At 40.8% G+C, this 14,672-nt stretch overlaps 1 protein-coding gene across 1 annotated transcript in view; it reads right to left on the reverse strand.

Annotated features, from left to right (window-relative positions):
• Positions 1-790: 790 nt before the first annotated feature.
• Positions 791-14,672, reverse strand: part of ST6GALNAC5 (ST6 (alpha-N-acetyl-neuraminyl-2,3-beta-galactosyl-1,3)-N-acetylgalactosaminide alpha-2,6-sialyltransferase 5) — a 158,422-nt gene continuing 144,540 nt past the window's right edge. The window contains exons 3-5 of the mRNA XM_015414259.1: positions 11,948-12,357; positions 8,041-8,148; positions 791-1,022 (exon numbers count right to left, since the gene is read on the reverse strand). Coding sequence (XP_015269745.1) covers positions 791-1,022; positions 8,041-8,148; positions 11,948-12,357 — 750 coding nt within the window. The remainder of the gene's footprint in view (positions 1,023-8,040; positions 8,149-11,947; positions 12,358-14,672) is intronic.

The following is a 14,672-nucleotide window of genomic DNA, read 5'->3' on the forward strand; positions in this document are numbered from 1 at the left end:
CTTCATTGTGTACAAGATGCCACATGTCTGTGGACATCCTTCCCTGCCTTTGACACCTTCTAGTGGAAAACGTTGGCTTGATCCTCCATCTACCAAAGCACAATTAAATCAAAGAATACTTTGGCCTGCTTCCTATTCATATCAGAAGAAAAACAAGTCTCTGCTAGAACTTCACATAAGGGTAGCTTTCTGCTAGAACGCTGCCCACGAGTAAAAATAAATAAATACATCACTTCCAGATCAAATATTAATTACATGCTAGATAGAATCATCCTATAGTTCAAAGAGAAAATGTATAAACAAGAAGCTGGGCCTTAAACCAGCAGCAATATAAATCCTCAGTTTTGGAGGGATTCTGAAAGATAAATAACCACATCATTGTGAAATAGAAAAATACTGGATTGCATTAAAAACCTTCACTAAGAAAGTAACTGTTAAATGTCACTATGAAAACCCAGTGGCAATATGCCTTAAAACATAATGAATTAAACATCTCTTTAATTATGTTCATTATGCTGTAGTTTCTTCATCGTTTTTTCTCTTCTTTTTAACAAACCACATACACATATGTGAGATCAATGAACAGAAGTTAAAATATCTGATTACGATACAGCAGGATACCAGGTGTCCTTTTTAGGTATTCCTTTTCAATAACTTCCTGAATATTGTAGTTTTCATCCGCAAACCCTGTTCACCTTCCTTTTTAGGTTGGCTTGCTATGATAGGAGGTTCAATCCCCTGAAGCCTGATACAGTTGGTGATTGTGATTGCAGCCTTGTGCGTTCATTTCTTAGAACACCAGTTTAATCTTAGCGTGATTTATAGTAAGTGATTCTGGTTTCCAGTCTGGCTGAAAAAAGTGAATATTGAATGTCCGGGCCCAGTTCTCAAACACTCGTTTCTCTGTGATAAAGCGGTGATGACTGCCCTTTCTTCCTCGTTCATGTGAAATGTACATTGTACATTCATCAGGTCCCAGAGGTTCATAATAATGATAAGGTACTGAAGGATGATTGGGATCCCTGCAGAAGGGGGGAAAAAAACAGAAGGAAGAACAAATCTACTTATTTTGCTGATTGGAGACATGCTAATCATTTGATGGGCTCACAATCGTTATTTAAAAGAAATGTAGCTGAAGCTTAATTAATTTCATAAAATAGCACTTCAAGCAGTATTTAAAGTATTTTTATCTTATACAATTAAACATTGCTATGCTAAAAGAAAGTGGATGAGTGCACCACAGTGCCACGTTGCTATGCAGAGCATGTGAAGCCTGATGTCTGAAAGAGATATGTATCTAGCCTGTGTTTTGAGAGAAGACCTACCGAGCCATTCAGTGGGATGAATAGGCTTTCCAAATGGGAAGCTGATCCCAGCCCTTTGATTCTGTGACTCATACACGCATGAAAATCCTACCAGCATGGTGTATACGATAAAAGCACACCTCATTGTTACTCCTAGCTATAGGCTATCAGCCAGCCATTGTCCCTTTTAAAAAAATGAAATGAAACTCAGTTACAAAGAGAATCATTTTATTTAATAGTGCTAAATTTAATATATTTAAATATTACAGGTTACAACCACAGTCACAGAAGAAGTTCCACCCTATGTTATCCTGCAGGGTAAGTAAGCACCTTGAAGATTTGTCCCAGTTGGCGATAACGTTAGTCGTGAGCTGGTACAAATGCTTTTGATTTCTGCACCAGTGGTAATTTTATGGAAAGGAAGCGTCTGTATTTAACTTGCAAAAGTGTGGGGAAAATACTGAGTGAACTGCAGTGGAGTCTGTTTATTTTATTGCCCTTCTCTGTTATGATTAGAAAAGAAGTGTACCTGAAATAATCCAGGTTTGGTGCAATTACTCTTTCAAGTAAGACAAGTCTACAGAAGGTTTATGTCCACAAAAATGCAGCAGTAGCAGTAGTTTAGCTGTACAGTGCTAGACTGAAGAAAACTGCTCTAGAGTTATGATTCTAGCTTGGTTTCGAATTTCAGGGATCCTAAACTGAACAGTGCATCAAAGGGCTAAATTACATGTGCTGCTGGATATTCAACTCAATTCTTGATGTGTAATTTTGCCCTGATAGACATTGGGAAGGGGGAATCTGGACTGGAGACACAGCACAGAAAAAATACCTGGACACAAACTGTCTAAATACCGTAGAATAAGAGACTAATGAATGTGCACAGTGCACAAAGAAGAGTGTGTCTGGATAAGCCCCACTAAACGTACTTTCCATCCCTCTTCAGTAGACATGGGTGGTACTAGAGTTAAAAGATCTATCACAACATAGATCCACTATACCCATCTCCAATCCTGAGACAATGGCCAGTTCAGATATAACATGAAAGCATGGTTTAATGTGACTAACCATAATTAATTGATCATTTGAATATGAGCCACTAACTGATTAGTTACAGTCCATGAAACAAGGATCTAAAGTTGATTTATTAATCACAATTACGCTTATCTATGGCTTCACATTACATACAAATGTGGAATCCTGGCTTGTTTCCTGTGAATGCTCCAAACCATCCCCAGCTACAGAGAAGTTTAGCAAGAACAACTCAAAATTGAAACTGCTTTGTTTTTATACCCTAAAAGTGCAGGAACAAAGGAATGTTCTATCTTTACATGAAGCAAGAAGTGCTATTATTTTCACCACCTAGCAGGGGAGGACTCTTAAATTCTTGTGGTCTCACTGCCACTGGGATGCAAGGCTGGCTCTACCAGTCTGTGGCAGGGCCAGTCTTGGAGGTACACTCTCCCCTCCCACCTGTCCCAATGCAGCCCAGGTGGCTTCCCAAGTAGGCTGCAGAAGCTCTGAATTGATCATCTGAGCTGAATCCTGGTTCACAAAACTAACAGTAATGACAATAAACCCTTGTTTCATGTTCCGCTTGAACCAAACCTTTCTCTGAGCTGACATCCTACATCTCTTGGGCCAGATGACAGTCCTAACTCCTCCAAATTGAGTTAGGGACTGAGTCAGTTTAAGAATTTGATGTCTCTAGTTTGAATACTGCATATTAAGCATAGTGTGTTAACTCCTCTCTCTGCAATTAAATTTTGATGCTAGCAAATGAAATGCATGAGCAATTTAAACCAGAAAATTGCTAGTCATCCTCATTTATTAATATTAAAACAGATGCTATTTTACCACTCAGTGATACTGGACATTAATCAGTATTTTGTCAGAATTAGCATGCTTATTAATATCACAGCTGGGAGGCATTTATAGATGGCAGTTTGTAAAAGATATCATGCAATAGGCAATTTGTCTACTGATAATACAATGAACAGCAGAGTTTGAAGTAAGGTGACTGCGGTAGAAAAAAGGCCCCAGCAGTCTTTTCTGTTCTGTTCAGCTGAATGAGAAGTGAACTCTTGAGGAATTTACAGTGCAGTAAGTCCTTTCTATGCCCACTGATTTTGATGGGCATAGACTGAAGTAACTCTGCATAGGTTTGTGCGATTAACTTACTACTGCTGAAAGTAAGTAAATGTGCCAACCTGTAGAGAAATATAATCCTTAATCTTTATTATCAGGACTGAACATGTGTAGGCATGATAAGAAAGCATGCCAGTAAAAAAGGACCACTTAGAAGGCATTGTAGTGGCTAGACCTGGGTTGGATTCACTCCTCAGCCATGGGGCTCGTATTGAGGTCAGCCACACACACTTAGCCTGATCTTCCCCCAAACATGCTGTGCTGAGCAATGTGCAAAATAAAGATATAACCGTTATCTTATTGGGGCTTTTCAGCCCTTTCCCCCCTGTTTTTGCTGAGTTATTTTACTGTTCCAATAGTCCCAATTTTTTGTCAACTTTTTTTTTGGCTAGAGTAAATTCTTTACCACTTGCAGAATTGTCAGATCGCTGCAAGGGTGTTAGCCATCCCTAGAGACTCTGCTCTTGTGACAGAGTTGTAATTGAAACTATACCTTATTTTGTATTGAGTTGTGATTTGTATTTATCCATAAGAGTTAAATATATATTGCTTTTATTGAGCAGGTTCCTTCAGTGTTCTCATTACTTTCATCTGTCTTTTGGCTGGTAATGACAGGTGTGTTACTTTGTATCTGGGCCCCGGTCACACGAGCAGGAAACCGCGGGGGGGAAGCGTGGCAGTGTGCCCCGGGGCAAACTAAGGCGCCATTATCTGACCACACCTCCCGTGGAGGTACCGTGGAGGTCCCGTAGGAAGGGAGAGGTGCCGATCGCAGCACAATCCCGCGCGCAAAAACGAAGCGCGCGGTTCGGCAAGCTGGATAGTTTTTTTTTCTGTACAGCACGACTGCGCATGCTCCGTAGGGTGCTTTTGCACATCCATGAAGACCTGGGGGAAAAAACGTTTTCGCAAGGACGGGAACTTGGGCGGGCGCCGGATGCCACCGGAAACGCGATCAGACGCCCGCCCTTGCCCCGCGGTTTCCGGATACTAGTACCTCCGAGGTACTAGTTTTTTGCTGCCCGGTTTCAGCGGGAAGCCTCGTTTGAGCCACGGGAGTGCTACGCTTCCCAGACGTGCTGGTGAGATCGCGTCCGGAAACTCCGCATGTCTTCCGTCTGACTAGGGTGGCTAATGTTCCGTGTGACCGCAGCCATAGTAAAGTTTATATTTTGTGCCCTTAGAATATGTTAAAAATATATCTGGGATTAAGTACTAGTGGGGCTGTTGTTTTATTAGTTTTGCCAAGGTACATTGGGGCACATAGGCACTCTGATTTTTAAACAGGAACAGTTATCCCAATCACTTCCAGTTTGCAGCTCAATACAAACTAAGACAGTAGCTCCCTTATATTTTTAAGAATGATCAAGAGTGCACATTCATCTATACCATTTGTGTGCCAAATCAGGACAAGTAGAGAGGAATTTACAGGGGATATTATTCATATGGAACTCCTGTATCCTGGATTTTTGCCAGAGCTGAAAGAAACATCTGAAGACAATTTTATTTAACTGGTCACAGAGGTAAGGGCTAATTCAGTAGAGAATTATAGGTTTTAGCTTATGTTATGGTTCAGCTGTTTTAATAAGATTTTAACTAAAAACTATAAAATATGTAATCTACTTGTGACGGACAGGATGGAGGCTGCCCTGCCCTGAAGGGATAAACAGCCACTCGAGCCTTATGAGAGTGCTGCTCCAGCATCCAATCGCCTTTCAAAGGTGGGATGGAATGTCAGAGGGAAACACAGGGGAGAGTTCAGGTCTGCCTCAGGGAGAGGGCAGAGATAGTCTGGGTTTGCCTCAGTAAAAGAGCAGACAGTTTGAAGGGTAGTTCTGCCTGGTAGTGTGGTAGAGGGGTTTAGCTCTGCCTCTGAGAGAGCTATAACCCCAGTTTCTCCCACCAATCCTAGCTGAGGGAAGAAATTATATTATTTGGGTTTGTTAACGGAGGGGGGTGTGATAAAGAAAAAGAAAGTAGCTATTCCTCCAGCCCACTGGCCCCCACTCACTAACAGGAGGGACAGTCAGTAGGCAAATAAAGATGAAAGAAGTTCAGACACAATCCCCAAAGCCTCCAATCACCTATAACCAAACAGGAGTAGAACTTAAAATAGAAGTAAGGTTTAATTTAACAAAGAGGGATGGGGAATGAAAGCAGGACACACATGTACAAACTCAAACTTAGGCTGCAATCAGACGTGCTGTTTGATCTGGTGTCATCAGTTTTAAAATGTACATCTAGACAGCAACATCTGTCTTCCGTTCCCCAGTCGTGGGCACCCCGTTCTGACCTGTCTTTGAGTTGGAGTTATTTGGCACTGAGGAAAGTCCGGTCCTTTCTGGTGCATGCGGTTTCACAGCACATTTCCAGATGTCTGGTCGATCCATTGCGCTCTCAAGCCACTTGGGAAATCTGAACATTCCCTTCCGGTTTGGGGCTTGTGGGGGTGGGGGGCAGTTAGCAAGATGAGCATAACTGCATATTTGCACCTCTCTGAGAGAGAGAGAGAGAGAGAGAGAGAGAGAGAGAGAGAGAGAGAGAGAGAGAGAGGAGCTTCTCAAAACTGTGTTTTCTTTTTTAAAAACGTTCAAAGAAAGATGCCTGTGTACTTTTTTCTGTGCTTTGCGGCACATCGGATGGGAAAGGGGTTACTTGAAAAGATATTATTTTTTCAGGGGGGGGCAGTCTGAGAATGATGCCCATGACTCCAGCTTTGCTCCAAGCTTTTAAATAAAAACACCAGCAGTATACAGGAAACAGGATGAGGCTTTATTCTCCCCCACCCCCTGGCTTTGAAATGTTTGAAATGCTGAATTTATCAAAAGCAGTTTCAAAAACACTTCCTTCACACTGAACTACATATCCCAGCAGCCTCCTCCAGCACTTCCATGGGCCACCAGCTGCTGCCATTCTGCCAAGAGTTTGAAGTGCTGCTTCCCATGAACACTTATGCACATGCTCAAAAGACAAATGGTTTTTAAAAATCCTGCTGGGCTGCCCCACTCCGTGGCTGTTGCATCTGATCAATCAACATGGGGTGAATGCGCACTGAAAGAAGTTAAGGGGGGAGGTCTGGTCAAAACTCTCCATTACAAAAAAAACCCCTGGATCAATTAGAAGTGGGGCCACACTGCACATCTGACTGCAGCCACAGACAACACAACTTAAAGTTGGAACTAAAAAAAAAAAATTAGAGTCTTTTCCCCTCTCACAACTACTCTTTGCCTCAGGACTGTGCTTTTCCTCAGCCCTCTCCTATGGCTCCCCCAAAGGGACAAAAAACATTTCCCACCCAAATTCCAATAGAGGGCCAAACCCACAGGGTTATAGAGAATAGAGTACCCAATCATTAGGCCTGGCTCTGGTAATGAATAGATCTTATGCGATTATTCTGATTTAGGAAAGGGCAGGCTGATGTGGATGGAAACCTGCGGGTGTGAGAGAATCCAACCTAGTGCCTAATCGATAAAAGCCTGTTTGTGCCTGAAAACATTAAAGAAAATTCAGATCCCACTCTGAAGCTATAACTAGTTTAAATTCATGTACCTCAATCAGGTTTCTCCTTTGATTACCTGGAGATCTGTGCTGCTGATCAGTTATTTGAAATCAACCTGTAAATAAATATGTCTGTGTTGTTTATATACAGTTCCTGTCTCAGCGATCTCCGTATTCTACTTGCTCATCACAAAATTTACCTCACAGCAGCGAACCCAAAGTCTATACACTTGTTACCTTTGGAACACCTGGCAGTGGCAACTGAGGGGAAAATGTATAGTTCCCCCCAAATCATAGGCGTCTGTGTGGGTCCCTTCAGATGGTAGAAAACTACTGTTACCTCACCTCTCAGGCTATGCACAAAGTGTTTAATTTCATTTCTGTTTTAACAGAGTCTCACATTTTTGACAGGTAGAGATTGTTAGAAACAAATAATGAATGAGATCCTCCAAGCTTGTGGTTTCTCCACTATCTACATACAGTAGTAAGTGGCCGATGTGAGGCAGAAACCACACCCCTGCCCCCATACAATGTTTGCTGGTGGAAATTAAAGGTGTGTTGTCAACTATGTTAAAATCCGTTAATTTACACTGGCCACCCCCTGGCAGCTTGATCACATGAAATGGCCTAAAATAGCCACCCACATGGACAGATCATATTCAACGGAAGAAACTTTCCAATTTCTGATATGTGCAAACATACAAAATCTGTTAAGAACCTAAAGACTCCTTCACTAATTAAAAAAAAAAACTATTTGGAAAATAATTTGAACTAATGTTTTTTACTCCTCTTTTTGCCCAGATTAATTTCATGCCAATTACAGAATTACGTTTAGCTGATAAATATTCAGAGGCTAGAAGAAACTAACAAGATGTGGATTAATTCTCTCACAGTGCAAACAAAAACTTTTAATATTTTATGCAATGTAATTAAATGCTGTTTGTTGTTTTCAGAACCCAATCATGAAACCTGCCAGTTAAGGGCTTCAGGAATACCACAGATACGTTTCAAGGATAGTATAAATAGATTTATATATTTATGTGCAACTATGAATTTTGCAAACTACTCATAAATCCAGATTAAAATTTACCTGCAGAAATCTGGTGGCACCATGCCATAGACGTCTATCCTGTCGCACAGCTCTAATGCGATACTCATTGTGAACCATCCAGTGCTAAGCCAAGTGTTGGATATCTTCCTGAAAGCAAAAACAATTAAGTTCCCAGGGTGACAAGTAATACTTGAGATAAATCAATGTTAGGGGCATTTTTAAGTTATTAAAATTCAGGGAAAGGTTATGAACATTGGGCAACTAACTGCTATTATGCTCTTCTACCATGAAATAGACTCAAATTTTTCTTTCTGGTCTGTGCACAAATGTATTTGGTAATTGTTTTGTCTTTTGCTATAATGCTGCACCCAAAAGTGGTATTTGTCACTTGAGTTTTTGTTAAACAGCAGTTATCGTCAAGTCATGTACTGGCACAATGCTTCTGATTAAAGGAAAGACTCTCTCTGTACATGGTTAATGAAGAATTAAGAGATATATTCACATTTATTTCAGCAGTTGGGCATCCCCTGGATGAGAGTTGCTGGCTCTGATTCAGTGTGACTTAATGATCCTGTTGCACTGCAGTGATATTTCAAGGAGATTTGGGGTAATATACCAGAGTGACAGAATCAGCTACTAATCTTATTATAACCACCAATATTTCTGAAATATTCAAGTGACCGTCTGGAAGAAATCTGGAACATTGCAGCATAACTCCATACCACTAAACTAGCACACAATGCTGCTACAGCATTGTGAGTGCATGGCACCCTGTGAGCAATCACATCTTTAGGATCAGGATGTTAGGAAATTGGCTTAAGAGAAAGTCCAGAGAGGGTAGCCTTGTTAGATTACTTTTAGTCACTAGTCACTTTTAAAAAACTTTTACTTGTTGCTCCTGACACAGCCTGGGGGGGGGGGTTGCCCCTGCCTTATTTAGATGCCACTCCTCCCCCCAAGTCAAAAATCCTGGCTACGGCCCTGGTTCTCACATCTGTTTCTTAACTCTTGTATTCATATGCTAATTTGCTGCCAATCACAGGTCTTACCAACTGCTTTTCACCTATGTTTAACACCCTGCCATACTTTTGTCTGTTCGGAGACAAAGCCAGCAACAGCCAATGAGGCCCTTGCATGTACTACAAAGGGAGGAAAGAGGAATACATTCTGGGATAAATAACAGGTATTTCTGTAGGCTTCAATGAAAACAAATGGAGTGAACTTTTGGATTGGCCCTGATTCAGAGATCCTCCTTCACAATAGCTGAGGGCAGCACGCAAAGATCTCTTTCTCCTGCTCCCAGCAGAAACTGATATCTGGAGCAGTTAGCTCCGACAGTGTTGGAATCTGGATTCCCTCCCTAACTTGCAATTTTCACTGTCAGAGGCAACAGTGAGGATAAGCTGTTTGGCAGTATTTATATAGGGCACAGGCATCAAGTGCCTATACCCAGAAGCCCCACAACATTTATGAGGCTACACCCAGCAGGGTGAAGCATAAACTTGCTTCTGTGTATGAATTGCTTATGGTAGATTGGTTTACAGAACATGAATGAGCATATGGGGGTGGTAAAAAAAGCTTTATTGTTCTGGATTTTTATTTATGGCAAAAAGTATTATTGCACTAGGCAGCAAAATCAAGGAATCTTAAGAAACAAGTTGGAGACAAAAGATTAGGCAGTTGAAAAATACAAACCTGGAAGACCATTCAAATACTTTTTAAAAAGTGGTTCTGCCTCTGCTGATGATGCCACCGTGTTTTGTTTTTATTTTAAAATGGGGAAAGGTTCTTACAAAAGAATATATTTTACAACTGCTACCTTGTAATGAATGAAAATGAAAGCATGTCATGTGCTTATTAGAGGAAACCACATAGTCTTTTATGTGATGAAGTAACACTGTCCCAATAATTCTGTGGTGCATACTAAATTACAATTAAAGACCTTTCTGCTCCATCACAATCTCATTTATAATCTCTATGGAAATTCTTTTTCTGCAGTTATTTCATTTGTGCTTCTTTTATCTAATCACTGTAATATCTGAATCATATTTTCTTAATGGACCCTTATTCAATTAGAAACTTATTCTCAAGTAGAGTTACTTTGTAATATGGTTTTGCAGCTTCTGTGATTAGATATCCCATATAATTGCCGCTATTTTCTAAATGTTGCCCTACATTTTAAAATAAGCATTGTAATAGGACATATTGCATCAGTTAGTCTTTTTAACGGCAGTATTAACGGTTATTATAGGAGTAGAGCTGTCAGCTATTGTACCTCGGAAATCTGAGTCTTATAACGTCTTTTTTACAATTGATGTGCTTAAATCTTATGCCAGATGAGCCCATTCTATGTAGTGTAGTTTGTCACATACAAAGACTCTTCTTGTCTCAGTTTTCTGCAACTTCACCTTCCTTTATTAGGCAGTTAATTTTATGTATTTATTATTTATTTAGAAAAACTTTGTGCCTCCTTTTCAGGAATCTGCCCCGGTTGGCCCATCATTGGCAGTCAGGATGGGCTTTGATGCCTTCGATGCCAGCAGCAAGGGCTGGAGGTGAAGGGGAAGGACCAAAACGTAGTTGCAGAGCCCCTATCAGAGGTGAGTTTGGGGTGAAACTGGTTAAGTCCTTTCTTTTCTTTTAATAAAGGGATGGGGTAGGGGGAGCCGACTGTCAGCTCAGCTGTTTGACTGCGCCTGGTTCCCTTAGAGTTTAAAGGGTTATTATTTTCTGTAACTGTAGACCTGGCCCCAAATCTACTCTCATAGAAAATAATAACCCTTAAAATTTAATGGGACCAGATGCTGCCAAACAGCTGTTTGCGGGAAAAGCTGCCTCTTTGCTCCCTCTTTAACACTGTACCCCAAACGCTCACAAAATTTGGAGACATAAATTACTGTAACTCCCAGAATTTTGGGAGTGTTCTGAGTCAATTTGGGTATATTTTCAACTTATAGCCTACCAGTAAGGCCTGTTCCCAATTGGCTATTGTCATAGTTTTTTCATGCTTAGGCCTCTATAAAGTATCGGAAGACATGCTGGCTTTCAAAATCAGTTTCCCAAAACATATAGCAGCTTGGGATGTTGCATGCATACTTCCACTGAAAATAATGGTGCTTTGAAATGGAAAGAGCACATAACTTTGCATTAGATTTACTCCTCTCCAAAGTGAGCTCTTAATTTATACATAAATGCATTAAGTGGTACTTGAGCTTTCATCCCATTTTTACTATGTAGAAACATAATGAGTACACAAGTAATAAAAATAAATTTATCTTTTAGCAGGGAAAAAAGAAGATGCAGTTTCAAACATTATCTGTAGAAATGTGTTAGTCATATAGAGGGTCACTTATTAAAAATTTGATTTGAAGATCTGTTTGCAAGCCATAAATGGACTCATAAAGAGGCACATATCGTAATAACTTGCCTTTTTCCCAGTTGGAGATGTAAGATGAGCGCTTCAGAAGCACCTAATGTATGAATAATGTGTATTTGTTTTACAAGAAGCTTTACTGCTGCAATGTTCCAGGAATGCTTATATTCAATAAGTAGCCATTATAATTCACAGAATGGCGGCATTGGCTCCATAAAAATAAAACCCATCAATTCTGATTTTTCAAAACCAGTAAAAATCTACTTTCAGGTATATTACCCAAAGTGAGATTTAAACGCAGTGTCTTCTTTCTTGCTGTGCTGCTCTGCAACTCTCTTTGGTGGCTGTATAGAGGCACTATTTTTAGCATTAGACACTGATGGGCAAATAAATTATTTGATTGCATAGCTGTGCCTTATGTTGCCATGGCTAAATGCTAATATTTGACACATAAAATATTACATGTTAGTGGAAACCAAAGAAATACAAGCACATTCTAGAGATGTTGATGAGAATGCAATTAATGTGCATCGTGTTCTATTACAGACCTGAAAATATAAGTACTTCTCTTACCTGTCTTTTCCAGTTTCCCGTTTGAAGAGATCATCAAACTGAAGCATCTTGTGCCGAGATATCATGTATACTTTTAACTGAGGTAGAATCTGATTCATTAGTTGCAGGTTATTATAAACTAACCCTTTTCCGTCTCTCCTCATATAGATGGTGGGACCCCAGAAGATAAATACAGTCCCTTGGCTCATATTTAACAGTTCATTGCGATTCCGCAAAATCCTCTGAATGCTGGAGTGAGCTATGACTCGTAAGCTTGTCTTGTTTCCAACATCTTTTCCAAATCCTCGTGTGGGTGCATCATTCATTCGTATTACACACTCTGTTTGGTCAATCTTGCTGCCTTGTTGGCTTCGCAAAAGGTGTCCTGAGCTTGATACCAGGGCACAACTTGTACAGTGCATTTTCAAAGGCTGTGGACAAATATGGGACAAAGAACAAAGATACTCAAATCTGCTGAGAATTTTTAAAGGCATTATATAAATAATTGAATGAATGGTAGGGTTCTGATATCATGAAAGATACACCACATCTAAAGAGTAAGCTGGTAGATCACTCTCAGCCTAGAGAACAGATTTTCCTTGAGAGACCCTTCTGCTAGTGAACAAAAAGAAACAAAAATGCAAAGGTAGACCATCAATAAATATACAAATTTCACAAGTTGCCAGTAAACACAAGTCTATTGAAACATGGTAACATTACATCAATAAATAAAGTAGAATTGGTGGTCACAATTCAAAGATAATGGTCACAGTAATGGTAATAAACAGCAAGAGACTCCTCTGAATCCTTTCATGAAATAGTGTCCAAAGGACCTCAAAGTCCACCAACAAGGCAGAGGATGTCCCAAAGAACAAAGAAACTTCTGCAGCTGAAAGACATCCTTCCCAGGTATGCCAGATGTTTCAAAACATACTTCCTCAGTTACATGGCTAAAAAAATGGCACTGTGCCTAGACTATTGTGGAAATCTGGTTTCATTTTTTAGCCATGTAAAGAGCAAGTTTACCTTCTCCTTAATGTAGCCCACTGTGTCTCATATATTTTATTCATGAGGTTTCTACAACTGTAGCATTGGCTTTTTTGAGGTCTGGGACCTACTGGATAAAGGGAAAGCTGGAGAAATATATGCCATTGTGAGCTCCTTCTGTTGACATGTCATACACTCTGACTTAATGTTTTATTTTAATCTAGGTTTGCACTACCTGGACTGCTTTGACATGGGCTGTGGTCACACACACTAAATAATCCACTTTCAATCCACTTTCAGTGTACTTTCCAACTGGATTTTAACTGTGTGAACTGGCAAAATCCAGTTGGAAAGTGCATTGAAAGTGGATTGAAAGTGCATTATTTCATGTGTGTGACCGCAGCCATGGAGATGATTCTCCGTGTAGCTCTCACTGCTGCTGCAATGTAGATGCATTTTCAGTAGCAACGATACATCCATATGGAAGTTTTCCCTGCAATTTTCTTCCATCAGTCCCCTGTGGTTGCCATTTCTCCCTCCTACTGGTGTGTGTGTGTCTGTATAAAATTCACTTGATTGCTCCAGCATTCACTAAAAATTAACAAGTCTCTACCCTATTTTGTCATGGTCATAAGAAGAAACGTACTGGCTGTATATTTCTCATAATTCCAAAACCAAAAGGGCTAGAGACATACTTTTAAAAAGAAAAGAAAGAAAGCTGTAAACCAGTACATTTTTGCAATAGATTGTTGTAACTCTATAGCAAGATGGCTATTACTGTGGTGTTGTTTTTTTTAAAGCATTTAAAAGCCTTCCACTTAGGGAAAATCGTGGTTGCAGGGACTAAGGTAAGAAACAGGGCACCAGTGTGAGCAGGATCTACAAAAACGATGTGGGAAAATGCAGTCGCAAGGTCCTGGAGGAAAACTTTAGGCTGCTAGGCAGGAAACTCAAAACCAGGACCTCCAAGGTAGCCTTCTCGGAAGTGCTACCTGTTCCACGTGCAGGGCCAGAGACAGGCACAGATCAGGAGTCTCCAGGGCTCTAGTCGGGGGGGAGCTCTCAGGTACGGAGCTCCGGAAGAGAACCTCTAGGGGGCGGGGCGGTCAAGTGGTGAAGCCCCGCCCCCTTCTTTACCCCGCCCTCTGCTTCGATCCTCATTCCGTTTGGGAATGAGGATGAAGCAGGAGGGTAAGTAGCCGGGCCTTCTGACACACTTCCGGTGATGTCAGGGGGTGTGGCCTTCTGTCACTTCCGGTGATGTCAGGGGGCGTGGCATATGCAAATAAGTTATGCTAATGAGTTATGCTAATGAGCTCCGGCCGCTCTTTTTCTACAACAAGACCCCTGGGAGTCTCAATGCGTGGATGAAACGATGGTGTAGGGGGGAAGGGTTCAAGTTTGTTAGGCACTGGGATACTTTTTGGAATAAGAAAGAGCTGTACAGAAGAGACGGTCTCCACTTGTCCCGAGAAGGAACCAGGCTGCTAGCACTTAAAATCAAAAAGGTGGCAGAGCAGTTTTTAAACTGAATATTGGGGAAAAGCCGGCAGGAGATGAAAAGTCTATGGTTCAGGATGGCTCATCTCAGAGAGATGAGGGGGTAGCTGTTGCTTTTCTATAGGGAGGTGGATTGGAATTGTCCACTGAGGCTAGGGCTAGTGATATGGACTGCCTGACAAGGTCTCGAGATAGCAAGAGGAAGGTTGCAGACTTAACATGTATGGGGAATTATAGGTGTTTCTATACAAATGCTAGA

Source organism: Gekko japonicus, unplaced genomic scaffold (genome assembly GCF_001447785.1).
Source record: "Gekko japonicus isolate JY-2015 unplaced genomic scaffold, Gekko_japonicus_V1.1 scaffold30, whole genome shotgun sequence".
Taxonomy (NCBI): Eukaryota; Metazoa; Chordata; class Lepidosauria; order Squamata; family Gekkonidae; genus Gekko; species Gekko japonicus.